General features: G+C 39.8%; 1 protein-coding gene across 1 annotated transcript; it reads left to right on the top strand.

Annotated features, from left to right (window-relative positions):
- Window positions 1-269: 269 nt before the first annotated feature.
- On the top strand, window positions 270-18,006 carry LOC149319361 (P2Y purinoceptor 8-like). Its single transcript, XM_089508046.1, has 2 exons — window positions 270-311; window positions 15,914-18,006. The coding sequence occupies exon 2, from the start codon at window positions 15,979-15,981 to the stop codon at window positions 17,050-17,052; it is 1,074 nt and encodes a 357-aa protein (XP_089364172.1). The 5' UTR covers window positions 270-311; window positions 15,914-15,978; the 3' UTR covers window positions 17,053-18,006.
- The last annotated feature ends 620 nt before the right edge of the window (window positions 18,007-18,626 follow it).

Below are 18,626 nucleotides of genomic sequence, written 5' to 3'. Positions count from 1 at the left end.
TACAGGAAAGGGTTAGTTTGTGCATTAGCTTCCTTCTTTCTAGTGTGAAATTGTATCAAATACTCTGATCCCTTTTGATAATTAACATTCTGTCATTTGTGGACAGACAATGTGGAGACGATCTTGCCTGATAACAGACTAACTTATTTATTTTTACGATCACACTAGTGAGGAAACAGTTAACGGTTGCATAATATATATGTATGTATGGTCATTTCCTGAACTACAAAGTACTGCCAAAACAACATCTTCTGACTTGCTTCTCATCACATGTGGCTCTTGCATGCTATGAATTACACACATCACAGCAGGTAACTACTTCTTTGTCATTCTAAGTAAAGATTTGCATTCCATGAAATATGGAACATTTATGAAACTATTGGTTCTAAATGTTGGAACTAGTATTTATACTGTATCTACTAATATAACCTGACTCATAATTAAGTGGAAATTATCAAGTTGATGTGACAGCTTGCAACCAACAACCAATCAGGGAAGGGGAAAATAGCTTTAAAATATTCTCAGCGATTATTAAAATTATTTTAGCAGTGGACTTTTTGATATATTCTCTACGGTAACTATTTTAGAGTGAACTCCTTAACATACTTTTTATATTTGAGGCAGAATATAATTCCATGTTTTCGTATAATCTTGAAATTGCTATTCTAAGAGATAAATGGTGGAAGCAGGGGGCGTTTATAAACTACAAAAATCCTGCATGAATAACTATCATGCATATGTATCAGAGGGAAAAAAATGTTTGCAGTCTCCTGTCACTATGAAAGCAGAACTTGCTGACTGCATTTTCAAAGGGAATTTTTTAAAAATCACAGAAGATGAAAGCTGAGTGTTCCTGTTGTCTTTTATATATAAGGTAAGACAGCCTGAAAATGGGTTTTAGAGACATCCAGCCTATGAAATGTAGAATTTTGCACAGGTGCTACTCTAGGGAAATGTTCAGGCGCTGGAAAACTTGTTTGCTCCTCACTGGCATCCAAAGTGCCCCCCCTACCCCATGATCTACATGTATTGGCTGAGAATTTAGATTCCTTGTTTCTTTCTCTTCTATATCTTTGTTTTTATGACTTCTGCAATATGTTCAGTACATTGTGATTAGAAACTTGAGTGGGCATAATCAGAGTTAAATCTCTACTTGAATATAAAAATTAAGCGATTCTTGGGACAGTCACAATCTCTCAACCTAACCTACCTCACAGGGTTGTTGTAGGACTCTTATGAGTAGGCAAAAAATCATGAACCCCTTGAAGGAAGGATGGGATAAATATGAAATAAAGCATTATAATAAAGGACTCTTAGTTCTAGAGGCTGGAGATAAGTTTTTAACAAGACTGAATGTCATTTGAGAGAATTATGGCTTGCTATTATGCTCTGCCATACACAGTTATAGCACTATAATTCCACTTTTATGGCTGCATTCTATAGAATATTGGTGTTTGTAGTTTGGGGGAGCTCTAGAGATCTCTGGCTAAGAATTCTAAGTGCTTCTCCCTAAATACATGGTGTGCATATGTATTTCTTTCATGACATAGTGCCCTTTAAGGAAACATGTTCTTCCAAAAGAAGTAGTACAGATGGATAATTCTATTCCTTCCCTCTTCCTTATGTTGGCAAACAAATATGTTCTTTTCCACTTCCCTTCTGTCATCCATCCAGTTCAGTGTCCCATTCCATGCTTCCCCTGTCTCTGACCCATTCTGCAATCTCTGACTTCATTGGATTCCATCCCCTACAGAAAACACAGCATAAATTTATTGGGGGCGGGTGGAGAAGTCAAATTCAAAAACACTTCTGTAGTGGTTACCTTTTAAGCAGAGCTTAAGAACAAATCAAAAATTTGTAGTAGTTCTTTATGATTGTAATTATTTTTGTCATCTTCTGCAATGCATTTTAGACTTGATCAAAGATGATAATCTGTTTTTCAAATATAGGTTTAGTTGGATTTATTCCAGCAGACAAGCGTGGGGTGTGTGTGAAAAGTAGCAGGTGCACTGAAAGTTGTGGTAAGACTCTGATTTAACTGTACTCGGTTTCTCTTGAACAATAAAGGAGAGTCAAATAAGTCTGAGTATGGATTAGTGAAAAGTACAGCTATAGGAAACTATAAACGTGAGAGTCACCTTCTGGGCACTGAAGATGGAGCAGAGCAGCTTGCTGGAGAAAGATCAGGAGGAACTAGAGGTTATGTCTCCATTTCTGCCTCATCCAGGTCCTCTATAAAAAACTGTAATTCTTTCACAGGAAAAATGAGGTTGTGTGGTCCAGTGTTGTCATACTGTAGTAGTTTGAAAATGGAAATTTTTTTTGTGCATACATGCAGTGGTGTGCCAATCCCTGGTGTTTACTGGTGGTGGTAGGGCAGCCAAAAGGGTGTGCATAGCTTCTTCCTTTGCTGCTGCAGCAGAAGTTTCCTCATGAGGCAGCTGTCACCGCTGCAGCAAGCTGGGAGAAGGATGCTTGGCCTGTTCCTTTGCTGCAGTGGTGGTGGTCTTCTTATGAGGAGGCCTCTGCTGCTGTGGCAAGCCAGGAAAGGTGCAGGAGAAGGAGCATCCAATCAGGTATCATTGAGGTATCACCTGGTATGGGCCACATTCCCTGCACCTCCAGTAGTGGTGCTACTGCATACATGTGATTGTTTATTAGGGTAAAGAGAGTACTGAAAAACACATTAAAAGCAAAAAAATGGTAAAGGACAAGCTTCACTGTGCTCTCAGAGGGTCAACTGTTTGTTTTAAGAAGCCCAATACATTTCGGCCTTGATGAGAAAATACCTTCTTTAAAGGCTTTCAGCAGAGAGTGTTCTCAATTGCAGTGATTTCTACTAAAGACTCCTGAGGAAGACCTTTTCACATTGAAAAATTCCACTTTTAAAACAAATAAACAGATTCATTCAGCACTGGAATCCTAGCCAGCAGCACTATGGATGTCATCAGTTGTGCTGCTGCCTCATCAACAGTCAATTATTGTCCATACCAGTGCAATATAAGGGCACTAGGCCAGCACCAACAGAGAGGAGGTACAACAGTAGCTTTATAGGATGGCATTCTATAGGCTGTGGAAGCCATGAATGCCACCCCAACAAGGTGGCTTGCTTTCACAAAAATGAATACTGAGAAAGGGGCTTTACTCAACTGTCCACAGATAAGCTTTTTTGTAATGACAGCACAAACCATATGAAAATATTTCCTGCATCATCAGTGGGAGTGGCTGATGAATACTGCAATATTTACATATATAATGGGAACATATCACTGTTTTAAGATCCATACAATTCAGTACTGGTGATGCTCATCATGCTAAGAGATAAGAATAGACCTGCAGATCACAGCCAAAGCATGGATAACAGCTGATTAAATTAAAATGTTGTAAATGACATAGTGTTGCAATTATATCTCCAATGCAGACTTAAACTAGATTTAGAAGATACAATCTTTGTTTTGATGATAGTAGAATCTAGGACCGCTAGACTTCTGTGTAATAATTTTGTGAAAGGAATTGAAAGTGCTTATCTAAAATCTGATTGTGCTATTTTATTTGGAGCTGATATCCTAAAGGCATCATATCTCATCAGATAATTTTCTACAAGGAGCAGATTAGGTGGATATTCATTTGGATACTATGACTGCGTACTATGTAGGGTGGATAAAAATCAATGGTTTTTTAAATAAAAAAATAGGACTTTTAAAAACTGAAATCTGATTTTTAAAATTAAATGCCGTTTAAGGGAAAAATCTATCTAAAACTGTTTTTTTTTAAATTTCAGATACATTATGGTCCCAAGATTATTCATCATGAAATTGGGATTAGTTTTTAATTAAGTGGCATGAGACTGTATATTTATGCAATGTTTAAATTTTTTGGTAAATGAATTTCATTAATCCATTCACAGTGTCATGCTCTTCCAGAGGTTTCTGTAAGATTATTGGGCAATTTTTCTATCTAGAGGATATTACAACAGATGCTTCATTTTACAGTTCTCAAAACTGTGAATTTGTGTCTGCAGAGCTCACAATGCTATGGTTCTTTTGCAAATCAATATACACAGAATCAACACCTTACCTCTTAATTGGTAAGTCTCAAAACATGCAATGAATAGACTGTAGGAAGACTGGGAGTGGAACAGAGCTGCAGAAGAAGCCGAGTGTGAGGAGGGAGGGGAAAGCAATAAAAATCAAAGTGAAACTTTTTGAACAGAACTTGACATGTCTTTCAATCTCTGTGTGTACTGCCTGAGTTTTATCATATTATTCTTCTCCTGGAGGAGAAAACTGATAAGGGCATTGGCAGCAATTGTCCAAATATGAATGATTAACTTATTAAACTGGAGATAGTTCACTTCACAATCATTTCATAGGCCTGGTTCAGACCGGCAGGAAGGGATAGTGAGACTCCACCCCTGTCTGCCCCAGATCGTTGTTGCAGCAACCGCATGGGCACAGCAACAATCCACCCCAAAAAGAAGCTGTAAAAAGCAGCTCCTTTCCACGCTGCTACCAAGGCGCCATTAGCACCCTGGGGTGTCGCACTGATGTCACACATGCTCTTCCCTGTTTAGAGGTGGCGCACAAGGCATGTCATTGATGTGCACATCGTGTGGATGGTGCTGCATAAAGATGACACTGCTGTGATGTGCTAGGGTTTGGGAGCGTGCGGTTGCTGCACGCTCCCGAACCCTAGAATCGGCGCCAGCATGCCGCTTCTCGTCCATGTGTACCAGGCCATATTAGCAACTTCTTTCTCTCAGGCTGCATCTGTACTGCAGAAACAATGCAGTTTGACACCACTTTTAATTGCCATGGCTCAGTGCTATGGAATTCTGGGATTGTGAAATATTTTGCTTTCTCTGTCAGAGAGCTCTGGCACCACAACAAACTAGATGATACTTAATATATGATACTTATTATAATCTATATCAACTGTTGGTTTCAAGAGCTTGCATGAAGCTAGTTGGGAGTTGAAATGACACTTGAACTAAGTCCAGTTCCTTGAAATGGTTTGCTTTCAAATAGATATGTTTGGGGTTGCAATCCCAATTTATAATCCTGTACTCACTCTGGAATAAGACTAATAGAACATAATGGCCAGATCAAATTGTGTGTCTCTGCAAGGCATGTGTCTTTATCAGTACAGTAGCTTATAGCTACAGTTATTTAGCAATAGATCTATACAAGCTGAACAGGGTTAAAAGGTTTGAGGGTTGCTTTCACATTTCCACTTTGCTGTTTTGTACACCATGTTGATGTCTGAGCAATGCACCCTCCGATTTGCACTACCCTTTGATGCAAATCCTTTTCAACCACTTCCTCATTTCTCCTGACTTCTGTTTCACAGTTTGAAAGTCTCCTTCACAATACCAGTGTTTTAAGGACTAATGTTCATGCCGCTGCTGCATGAAGCCTCCGTTCATTCACTCCACTTGGCCCCTGTTTTCATATGGCAAGCTGTTTGTATACCATGGTGCTCTTCTCAGGCCAGTTTTCTCTGAACACCCCTGCACCTTAAAGAGGAGGTCTACGGTTCTGTGTGAAGGTAATCCAGCAACCACTGTGGTGAGCCTCTGCATAGGAATAGTGTACTTCATGGAGACAGAGGCCACAGAAGCAAAAATGGCATTTGCCTGATAGCTGTGATGAAGAAATATCAGCCTTTTTGCTCAGACTTTTCTTCTCTGGTTGGCTAATGGGTTTGGGTAGTTGGGAGTCCATTTTTGTTTTTGTTTTTGTTTTTTGTTTTTCCAGCTGAGAAATGAGACAAGTAGTGACATTATTATTGACAAATCTCTACAATCCATTACAGCAGTGTTGAGTCTAGCTAAATGTTGCATGCAAACAAGTAATAACAGAACCCAGTTTTGTTGGGACAGAAGAGGGCATATCTGAGTGATACAATGGGCCCTTGGTATCTGCTGGGGACGGGGTTTGGACAGAGGTGCTGTCTGTGCAGAGCCCACACATCATGCAAAGGAAGAGATGTCGTAAGGGCTGCAACGCTCTAGGTGGCTCATTTTTTGGTCCGCAGCTTTTCCGGGCGGTTTGGTTGCAACCAAAAATGGGCGCCTAGAGACCACCCTGAAAGGGGTGGTCTGTACTGCCCTTTAGTAACGTTTACTTGCACAACTACCTTTTCAGATATTGAACAAGAAGGTACAGTATCTCCTTGTGAAATGGCTTTCCCCAGTGCTACAGATGCTACCATGGTGCAGTTCCACCCCTCCATCCATGTACAGACATGGATGGGCTAGCTGTGTCTTCCATAAGAGCTCCCTCACCTTTTCACCCAACTTGACATCCTCCTCATATATCTCCTGCATAAGAACACTGGAATGTTGGAAATATAATGAGATGCTTTCTAGAAGGTGAGGGAGGAGGACTTTCTTGGAGAAATGTATTGTGAGTCAGCAGAGAAGAGACCAGGAAGCTGCAATCTTACTTTATCACTCCTACAGGAATTCTGTGGCCTGAACTACTCCAGGGTTCCAGTGTGCAGGCTTCTCACAAATAACATGATAGAAAAAATCCTGGTCTACTTGATTTAAATTCTGTTGATGTTCTAGAAGAGGAATGAGGAATCAGTAGTCCTACAGGTATTGACTCATTCAAGTCCAAATCAACCACAGACAGCATGGACAGTGATGAATAATGATGGGAGTTATAGTCAAGCCACATTTGTAGGGCTACAGGTATCCTATTCATTCTGGACACTATGGATAATATCACACTACACTGTTTTAGTGCTATTATTCCACTTTAACTATTATGGCTGTCTCCTGTGGAATTCTGGGATTTGTAGTTTAGTGAGGCCTAAGAGCTCTGCAGCAGAGAATTCTAAATGCTTTTCCCTAAGGTGCAAATCCTAGGATTCCAGAGGAGGAAGCAATAGAAGTTAAAGTGAAATACAGTAGACCCGCCCCTTACGTGGGGGAATCCATTCCGGACTCTCCCACGTAAGGGGAACCGATCGTATGCTCAAATCCCATTCAAAATAATGGTGCATGTTCCCGCGGTGCACTATGGTTTTAAGGAGGGGTATTTAGAATTCTCAGGCACAGAAGTTCTCTGCCTGAGAATTCTAAATACCCCTCCTTAAAACTGCCAATCCCAGAATGCAGCAGGAGGCAGCTAGAGGAGTCACACTGGAATCATGGCTCGTTAAGAGTATAGTGTGATAAACCTCAGTGTAATGTGATATCCTCCATGGCAATCCAATATCTTGGTCGTGAACTCAAATCTTACTAGAGCTGCATTTACACTGCAGAAATAATGCAGTTTGATACTGCTTTAACTGCCACAGCCACATCCTGTAGAATCCTTGGATTTGTAGTTTGATGAGGCACCAGAGCTCTCTGACAGAGAAGGCTAAATATCTCACAAAACTACAAATCTCAGAATTTCATAGCATTGAGCCACAGCAATTAAAATGGGGGTAAACTGCACTATTTCTGCAGTGCAGATGCAGCTGTTTCAGCCTGGATTTAGTTCCTATTTCCCCGCCTTCCTTTTGCCCAGATTCACATTCATTCTACTGTGCAGTTAATCTGATTATAATATAGGCAGCTGAAATAAAATAAATACTTTCTACATTGATATTTTATTGAAAAATCTTATTTTCTTTGGTATTAACAGTGACACCACTATCTGCAGGTCAACAGTCTACATCCCAGCTAAAAGACAAAGAGGCAATTTGATAGGGCTGTGTTCCCATGAAAAGTTTATATCTGAGAAAAGAAATGAAACTGAGTAGGTCTCATTTCTCTCCACTCCAAAAGTCCAGGCCAGCACACCTCTGCACCCTAAAAATGCCCTTGTGGCTAGCATGCAATGAAAAGGCAGACAAAAAGAGGCACTGTTTGCTTCACTTGTGTGTGTATGTGTGCACCTTTAAGTCGCCTGTCAACTTATGGAAACTTATGGCAACCCCATGGATTTCATAGAATTTCCGTAGGCAAGGAATACTAAGAGGTGGTTTTGCCAGTTGCTTCCTTTGAAATATAGCTGACAGCACCTTGTATTTGTTGGCAGTGTCCCATCTAAGTATTAACCAGGACTGAGCCTGCTCCAGGGATCTGGTGCTTTTAGGGTATACAAGGCAGATGTATATTAGTTTGCTTTTAAAACTGTACACCAATCAGCTTGCACTTTTTATGGTCTGTAAAAAGGAAGTTAATTATATGCTCAGCAGTCAAAACAAGTCTCTTTGTCTTGTGATGCTCTTTAGAAATATTTCCTGTTGCAATTATTAAATATACTAGCATATATTAGGGATTTGCCAACAAAACTGTAAGAACATGACTCAGAATGTGGCCATATGATGGACTGTGGTTGAAAAAGTGGATGAATAAAACAAAGGAATTTTCCTCACTAAATGCCTATGCCTCACATTGTTTTTCTTTATCTGTTTCCTTACAGTGGTCTCTTGGGATCCTTGCCTCTGTCTGCTGCTTTGTCTGCTCTTTCACTTGAGTGGTCTTCTTCTCTTTTATCTCATATACAGTTCTCTTTTATCTCATATACATATACAGCTTTATATTCTACAGATGTAAAGTACTTGCTTCTATAGGCCCTTCAATTTTGCTTAGTTCTTTCCTAGTTCTTTATCCAGAGGACCAAAAGTTCCCTTTGTTGTTGATAACTGCTGCAAATTGACTTTGACATATGACACCCCTAAGTATGAGAAACCTCCAAGTCACCTTATCATTACTTGCCTTGCTCAGGTCCTGCCGAGTCAAGGCTGTGGCTTCCTTGATTGAGCCAGTCCATCTGGAATATGAGCTTCCTCTTTTTCTACTGCCTGCCAACATACTAAGCACTATTGTGTATGCCATCTCATGATATGGCCAAAGTGTGATAGTCTCAATTTAATCATCTAAGGTTGTGGCACAACCATTTCTTTAAGAGCAATCTATAATTTTTCATGACCTACAAAATAAAGTCTTGACTATAATCTATAAAGCACAAATTGATTTTTCTTCTGAAATTATTTGGTATGTTCCATTATCTAACATATACACTCTTACCTCGGGATACGAATGCGCCGGGATACGAAATTTTCGGGTTACGAAAAAAAAAAAAATATTTCCGGGTTACGAAGGTTATTCCGGGTTACGAATAACCTTTTGGTGCTTTTCGGCGCTATTTCGCACCAAATCGCGGTTTCTCTCCATTAGCGCCTATGGCTTTCTCGGCTTACGAAGACTTCCGGGTTACGAAAATGGCGGCGGAACGGATTAATTTCGTAACCCGAGGTAAGAGTGTATTTGCAATGTGATCCCTAGTGCCTCTTCCTTTCCTGAACCCAGCTTGCCCCATATATGCTAAAAGTCTTTGTTGCAGAATCTTGAACATCATTTTGCTTGCATGGGAAATTAATGCAATGGTCATGTGGTTACTTCAATCCCTGGTGTCCCCTTTCTTGGGGACTAGAATGTATATTGAGCATGTCCAATATATAAGCTATTGTTTTATTTTTCATATTTGTTGACAGATTTTACTTAGAGCTAAAGTAGATTCTGTCTCTGTAGGTTGAAGCAACTCTATTAGCATGTCATCTGTTCCTGGTCATTTATGTCTCCCAAGTGTTTTGAGTGTAGCTTCCACTCCACTTTCTAAAATTATAGGTTCATCTTCACCTGGTTCTTCATTGAACCAATCTCCCTTTCATCCCTTGTATATATTAACACAATATATTGTTTCTATTGGCTTTTTATTAGTACTTGATCCTGTAATGTATTCCCATGCTGGTTGTATAGCACACCTACTCTTAGTTTAAATTTCCTTTGGATTTCTTGGATCTTGTGGAAGAGGTTTCTTGTTCTTTTTTGTTGTCTTCTTCTCTTTCTCTGCATTGTTTGTTATAATACAGTGATGTTGAACCTTTTAGAGGCCGAGTGCCCAAACTACAACCCAAAACCCACTTATTTATTGCAAAGTGCCATGTCTCTCTGGCTTTCTAGTAACCAACTCTGCCACACTCTGTGATGGGCCAAGGGCACATGTGCCCACAGAGAGGGTTCTGAGTGCCACCTCTGGCACGCGTGCCATAGGTTCACCATCACTGTTATAATAGTTCTCCTTGCCCCTGCACACAAGTTGTTTAACTTACATTCAGGGTTTTGATTCTATTTCTAATTATCTTTAAATTGTATCGGGATGTTCTTTAGGTTGTATTTTGGCATGATGATTGGCTTAGTGTTCTTATTTAGTTTTAGTTTAGTTTTTGATATTAGTAGTTAATGGTCTGTGATATAATCTGCTACTTGTCTTGTTTTTGCAGAGAGAATGAAGCTTCTCCATATTCTGCTTCTAATTATGTAGTCTATTTGATTTCTCTATTGGACATCAGGCAATGTCCATGTATATAGTCCCCTATTTGGTTGACCGAAGAATGTGCTTGCAATGAAGAAACAGTTGGCTTCACAAAATTCAGTCAGTCAGTCTCCTGCTTCATTTCTTGATCTTAGGCCAAATTTTCCTACTATCTTTGATTCTGCTGTTTCTTACTTTTGTATTCCAATCACCTATGATTAACAAATTGGCGTATGATCAAATTTGTCCTGGACTCCAACATAGAATCTTTTGATTTCTTCTTCTTCTGCCTCTGTAGCTGAAGCATAAACCTGGATTATGGTTATACTTACGGGTATAGTCTCTTGCCTCACAGGAGTATGCAACTCCATCACCACTGAAAGATAATGCCATTGGTCATCTTTAATGTCTTCCTTAAGGTCATATACACACACTTGTATCTTTCTGTCACTGCCTTTTTTGCTCTCTTGAGCATATTAAGTATTTTATCCCTCCCCACCGCAATTTAAAATGTGATATAATATCTCCTATGAACTGCCTTTTAAAGAAGTTTTTAAACCTGTTAGGTTTAGCTTTCAGAATTCATATTATTAATTTTTCTTCTTTTAAAAACCATGCTGTTTTGGTCTGTTGTAATTGTTGATACTGAATTGGAGTTTATCAATCTGCTGTGTTCTCTTGTGCTATTGTTTTTGATTAAAGTTTTACTTTTCGTATATGTTAGGTGAAAACTAAACTTAATGTCTGTACAAATGGTTGCATGTTAGGGTGTGGTGCCACTGAGAAAACCACAACTAAATTTTCCTTCACAGTTGCTTTTTTTTTCTTTCACTATGGCTGTAGTGTAGCAAGAGTTACGCTTCATTTCTCAACTTTTTTATCTTGAGGGGCATCTGTACAGATAAGAAACTAAAGCACACAGAGCATGTTGGGGTAGGGCCAGGCAGAAATAGATGATAGTCTGCACCTGGTCCGTGGTTGTTTGTCTGCCTCTTCTTCTGAATTTTGTGGAAAGAGGTTATTAGGGATGTAATGATTTCTCCTAATGTACCTCTTTGCAATGACAGAGGTTTTATGAGGAGAACATGGTTTTATAGCAAGCAAATACATAAGGAGACTGGGCTCTTGTAACATTCATATCTGCATAGAAACAGAGAAATTTGCACACCACAACTGACTAGCCAATATTTTCTCTTCTACACAACAGTTGGTATGGGCGTCCTGTTTCTTTTTCACATCTCAGAACCATATATGGTTTCTGCGATTGAAATAACAAGATGGTGTGCCTTCCTGCAACTAGAATTCACAGGAGGGAATAGTCTCTTGGGTGGTTCAGGTTGCATCCACAGTGAACACTGATAGGACTTGGACTCCACTTTAACTGCCATATCTCCATCCTGAAAACTGGGGATTTGTAGCCTGGTGAGGGATTTAGAATTCTCTAGCACATTCCCTGCACTGCATAATTAGTGTCCTCTGGTTGAGAATAGTGATTTGACAAACCATTGTTTTTCTTCTTGTCCATTGAGAACTTGACGAGAATTTTTTTAAAAAATATTCATTTCACAAGTCCCACTTTCAAAAGGTTATTTTGTCTCTCCCTGTCAGCAGCTAGAGAAGTATTTTTTTTACAGATTTCCCAAATGACAATGAAAGATAATTCGTACATTTACACTAATTGCGTGTGTTGGTGCTAATTTAATTTGCGTTTCAGACTCAGTTACCATGTCAAAAGGAAGTTTGGCAGATGTTTAAAGAACATACCTCTGCTTGAAAAAACCTGAAGGCACACACACAAAAGGGAAAAAAACACCCAATCTCAACAAATAAACTTTGATTGAAAACCCAACAAGAAATGGTAAGTTGGGGGGACCCTCAAGGACCATCCAGTCCAAGCCCCTTCTCCTATGAAGTAATACATAGGAATACATAGAATCCTGGAGGACATGTAGTCTGATCCCTGTTCAACATCAGGATGGCACTGGAAGATGGAACAAACCTAGGGTTTTCTTGGCATAAATAGTTTTGCCATGAGCTGCCCCTGAGGCTCAGGCAGTGTGAGCCTCCCACTTCACCATAGAAATTCACTGGGTGACCTTGGGCAAGTCACGTGCTCTCAGCTTTAACTCCAACTCCTAGCTTTGCCTTCATGATAGAAGGGGGGTTGGATGACCCCTGGAAATCCCTTCGAATGCTAGGTTTTATCCATGGCAGAATTCCTGCCATTGCACCACAGCCCACCCCGCCCCTTCTTGAGAATTTCTGCTTGGCAGAAGAGCCTTGCCATTTGCCACCCCACTCCTCCCCTTCTCATCTGTGAGGGTCACACTGTCTGAGCTTCAGGGGCAGCTCATGGCAAAACTATTTATGCCAAGAAAATCCTAGGTTAGTCCCATCTTACAGTGCCATCCTGATGTTGAACAGGGGTCAGACTACATGAGCTCCAGGATCCTATGTATTCCTAAATAGGAGAAGGGAGTTGGACTGAATGGTCCTTGAGGGTCCCCCCAACTTTACCATTTCTTGTTGGGGTTTCAATCAAAGTTTATTTGTTGAGATTGGGTTTTTTCCCCCTTTTGAGTGTGTACCTTCAGGTTTTTTCAAGCAGAGGTATATTCTTTAAACAGCTGCCAAACTTCCTTTTGTCACCCCCACCCCCTTCTTCTCTTCTGTGAGAATTTGAATGGCAGAGCCTGGTGTAAAGGGGAGAAGGTCTGAAAGTATCCACCACCACCTACACACAAAATGCTCCCTCCTTTTGTTCTGTTTTGTTTTTCAAAGCAAAGCTGTGGGCAAAGATGGGGGGGACATCACCCTAACAAAGGAAATACCCTCTGGTAAAACCCAGTATGAATGGTAGCTTTTCTTACACAAAATACGCAAATCCTGGCCATTGAATTGTCAGCTGAAAGGTCCCGTCCCTTCACTTCATTTGGAAATGATTAAAAATCAAAATTCTTACTCGTTCATCGAGAAGTGCTCAGAATTTCTTCTCTTTAAAATGCTTTCGAAATCTTCAAATAAGAGATATTTCTACTGTTTTTCGAATTTTGAAGAATATTCTTCACATCACTAGTTGAGAATTATAACTACTACAATTCTCAGGATTTCATAGTGTGGAGCCAGAACAATTAAAATGGTATGATAATGGAATCATGATACTGGTATAAGAATGTGGTATGGATACATTCTCAAATGCTATTTACAAAGATCTACAGTGGCCCCTTTGAACTCATGGGGGATCAGTTCCAGACCCCCTGTGAGTTCAAAATCTCGCGCATATTCAAGCCCCATAGGCTTGAATGGGACATCTGCACCGTTAAGGTTAATGATGGTCACCCCTCTGCAGATTTTCAAGCTCACAGATTTCAAGTCCATGGACTTGGAAGGGCGACAGTACTTTGTTTTAAGAAACATGCAACCTGCTTTACAGAGGATAGTCCCACATTTGAAGGGTTATCAGAGGGATGTCCCTAATTTGAAGGCAACTTCTATTTGAAGAGCTGCCTACCCTGACTGGTTTTAAATGAGCCATGAAAAGGGACAGTAGGGGCCTCAAAGCTGGCCATTCAAAGTTAGGACTAGACAATAGATGGAGCAAGCATACAAATCCCCTGGCCATAGTCTCTTTCACTATGGCAGGGGAAGGAATCATGGCAATGGACTGCATCTCCCTGTACTGGTCTCAACTGGCTATGTTGGCAAGGGTTGATGGGAGTTGCAGTCCAACGACATCTGGAGGACTACATGATCCCCCCCCCACTTGGTGCATGGAGATAAAATGTATTTCTAGTTAAATTGAAGTAAGTATTTATAAATGTACATGTCTGTGGTGATTTTATGCAAATTTGTGCCCTCTTCTGTCCTTTTTAGTGATGCATTTCCTCTTTCTTTCTTTCTTTCTTTCTTTCTTTCTTTCTTTCTTTTTACAATGGGCTAAAAGTGGCCACTCAAAGCAGCAAACACTTTTGTGGGAAGGTATGCTTGTGAAGAGATATCAATCTGTGTGCTGTTTCAGACAATAAACTGGCAAGCCTCTTCTTGCTTATGTCAGCAACTATGATAATGATTTCTATTACTTTCCTAACAGTTTATAGTAATATCAACATGTGTGACAGATCCAAGCTGTAGCACAAAGGTACACCACTTTTATCAAAAGACACTGTGGTCGTGAGCTCTCATTCTTAATTCATGCTTAACTCAAAGCAGATAATTAATCACTGGATGACTTTCTTCCTTCTAGTTTGATTTGCAGAGCTAATGCCCAAACAGTGGTCACCTAAAGTCATAGGCATGGGATAGAAGTATCTGCCTTTGATACCTTTCATTCAGGACCTGAAGTTCCTGCCCAATAATTAGCAGTGCATTAAAATAGTCATTGGCTGTATTCAAAACTAGCCATATGAAGAAACTGGAGAAAAAAGCAAACTATTTCTCATTTACTAAAATATTTGAGCAACAGGAAAAAAAAAACCATCACAAGAATGGGGTGTTTTTTAAAGGATTATTGCACAGCTAAATAAATCTTCAGGTTGCATGCTGGTGTTATCACATGGTCTTTCTCCTCAAAACCACCATCTGGATACAGCCTGGCTCCAGTCCTGGTCCCTGAACTAGCTTCGGTGGCCATTTTTCAAAGGTGGAAAGCTCCCGACTTTGAAAAATGGCCATTGAAGCGAGTTCAGGGACCAGCACTGGAGCCGAGCCATACCCAGATGATGGTATGGGGGAGAAAAGCTGAGCGATAACACCAGGGTGCAGCCCAAATGAAGCTTGAATTTGGCAGCGGTAAGATGCTTTTTTCAGCCACGCAATAATCTCCTTTGGCTCACTGAATTTATTCCAGTTCTATGATTCTTTGATTCTGTAATAATACCTAGAGTATTGTTGCAGAATCTAACATTTATTCTCCTATATTGGGAGAAAGGTATTATAATAATTAATTTAAATAAATAAATAAATACTTTCCCTCATAGTCACATTATGGCTGGTAATGTAGGTGTGGCTACGCTCAAAGTACTCATTTCCCAGAAAGCAAACTGATCAGGCTAAAAGGAAACTAACTTATCGAAGAATAAATATAATAGAGAGGTAGAGTCTGAGTAAAACACTTTTTCTTGCTCTGCATGACTCTCTCTAGCTCCCACGGACTCTCCATATCTCTCCTCCATCATCTCCCCCTCCCATTAAATAGATAGGTACAGTCCAAAATGAAGTAGTGGTTTGCAGCCACCTACCATGTTTATTTTCAAATAATGCCACTGGAAGCAATGTGTAAATAAAAATGGTTTGGTTCTGAAGGCATCAGCAGGTTTGGTATCAACCGCTGCAGTCTGAACCCTTATTGACATAGCTTACATTTGTTATTTTTAGCCCACAGTCCCAGAATTCTCTAGTATGCTAAGCATCCATACACATTCAGCTTTTAAGTATTCACATAGACACAGTTACATATGCAGCTGCTGCTACTTCCAAGGAGGGATCATCCAGAAAGAATATAGTAAAGTAATTATAAATCAAGGTGAAATAATTGATACAATTATTGTGACCTCTTCTTTGTATTCATCTTTTTTCTTCATCTGTTCATTTTCTAGATTGCAAAATTAAGCCTGGTACAATCCTGCAAACCTTCAAGAGTCAAGAAATCAGTCATACAAAAATGAATAAAAACATGAGCAACTTGGATAATGCAACACTGGACATGCTCAGAAATCCAGCCATTAGGATCACCTTGCCAATTGTGTACTCTGTGATAGCTGTTATCAGCATTCCTGGGAATATGTTCTCCCTCTGGATTCTCTTCTTCCACACCAAGCCAAAAACAAGAACCGTCATCTTCATGATTAACCTGAGCATCACAGATCTTGCACTGGCCTCCTGTTTTCCCTTCCAGATTATCTATCACATTAATGGGAACCACTGGCTTTATGGCAAGAACCTCTGTAGCTTTGTCACAGTGATGTTTTATGCAAACATGTATTCCTCTGTTGTGACGATGACCTGCATCAGTTTGGAGCGCTACTTAGGAGTAGTACACCCAATGGTGTCCCAAAAATGGACAAGGAAGAGATATGCAGTTGCCATCTGCTTTGTTACTTGGCTTCTTGTGTTGCTAGCTCTGTGGCCTCTGATAGTGACTGACCTCACCTACGAAGTGGAAGAACTGAAAATTACAACTTGTTTTGATGTCCTGAAATGGAGCATGCTTCCCAACATTAAGGCATGGACAGCTTTCCTCCTAATGCCATTTTTTTTCTTTTTCTTGATTCCATTCACAGTGACAGTAGTCTGCTACATTGGCATCATTTGCAAGCTCATCCAGGCTTCTCACAGCTATGGCAACGGACAAAAGACTAGATCTATCTACTTGGCAGCAATTGTTCTCTTGGTATTCATCATTTGTTTTGCTCCCAACAACTTTGTCCTGCTGGGACACATGCTCAGCCGTCTCAGGCACGAGGAGGGCTACTATCATATTTATAAACTCACTTTGTGCCTCAGTTGCCTCAACAACTGCATAGATCCATTCATTTACTACTTTGCGTCCAAAGAGTTTTATCAAAAGTTCAGACAACTGATAGGCCAGAAGGCAGTGCTAAGTGATACAACAGAAACCAGAAGGGAAAGTGTGTTTTCTGCCAGGGCAATGTCAACAAGATCAATGTCAAGTGGACACTCAGGCGGGATGGATGGGCTTAGACCATGTTTGCAAAGACATGAAAGTGTTTTTTAACCCACATATTCTTATGAAATTATGGTTTTTGTTTTGTTTTGTCTCTCTCTTTCCATGGAATGAATGATCACCAACAACAAGGGTTATAGGAGAGTAGCAATATCTTAAAACAACACACTTACATGTTACTGCAGTAATGGGACTCCTCCTCCCAATGGCATCTGAATGCCTAATTTTCTCCCAGCCTCTCAAAACATGCTCAAACCCATATGAAGTAACAAGAGCCATATCATAAACTTCCTAGCTTTCAGCAGCACTCAGTGATGTAGTGCTGGGATAGAGAATCCACCCCTTACCACATATTATATGAGATGGATCCAGACTTAAATCACTTAAATCAGTGTGTCTTAAATTAGCGTAACTAACAAGTCCCATTGATTTCATTTGCTTTTCTCTAAATATGACTAAATCTGGATCTAAACCAGAGCTGAAGAGCTGGAGGAGGACTGAATTTAGCGTTTATCTCTTTGTTGGCTGCTCAGATCATACAGTCATGTAAATCATCATCTGAAGGAATCATAATTTTGAGGCGTTTGTTCATTTGCTTTTAAAAATATATTATCCATTTCTTCTCTCTTTTCCCATACATAGCACTCACGTTAGTGAGCTGCCTTTCATTTCTCTTCATGTCAACATGTGGCTATATCAACTGTGACAAGGATAACAAGCTGTGGTCTTCTAAATGTTGTCAGACTGTACCTCCCATCATCCTGCTATGCTTATGCTAGTTAGAACTGATGGAATTTGTTGTGCACACATTAGGGATGAAAAAAAATTATCATGTTTTGTGAGCATCAACAAACCCTGATAAGAAGAATCCTGGATTGACAAAAGTCTTTACAGTTTAGGACTAGTTCTGTGCAAAATTGGCACCTGATGGTTTTGTGCATAAAGCATTTTCTCTGCAGGAAAACCAGCATTTTCTGTGTACAAAATCATTTCATACACAGAAATATTATTCCCTGTGCTATATCTTTTGCATAACCCTAGTTTATCTTTGGATGTATGCAAGAGATTAGATTTTCATGTGTTTGTATGTCTATATTACTAAGAATTTAAATTAAGATATTATATTTTCATATTAAACATATCACTGATGACTTTGTCTAGATCTGTAAAAAGGAGTTATTGTTTTGGAGATCTTATTTTCAGAACTAAACCTGGGAAAGTGAGTCTCCTGCCTGGCATACGGTAATTATTTCTAAAGCTACTTTATAAGGCATTCAAAGTGGTAGCAACCTTAATTTAAGCACCATATGAATATAGCTTAGAAGCTAGGCATATAAGGACATAAGCCCTTATTACACTTCTCCTTCATATCACATTAATGTGCTCCAGCCATTTGTGGTAGAGGTACTGAATTGTACTGCACCTTGCTTCTTTCCTGCAGTAATCTCAACATAGACTTCTTTTCTGCAGTACCCATGTCATAGCCTCCTCCCTATCCCGCCCCCAGTTTCACGATTGGTCCCATTTTTTACTTATTTGTTTAGCCATCATGACAGAAAGATGTCATGTTAATGCCTAGTTCTACGCAAGACCTTTTCTCATGAGAGGTTGAACAGGAGAGGAAG

The sequence above is a fragment of the Sceloporus occidentalis genome, unplaced genomic scaffold, assembly GCF_023333645.1.
Source record: "Sceloporus occidentalis isolate IW3139 unplaced genomic scaffold, rSceOcc1.0.p SCAF_2, whole genome shotgun sequence".
NCBI classification, from domain to species: Eukaryota; Metazoa; Chordata; class Lepidosauria; order Squamata; family Phrynosomatidae; genus Sceloporus; species Sceloporus occidentalis.
Note: the sequence above shows the minus strand (reverse complement) of the source record. Positions and strands in the feature narration are given on the sequence as shown.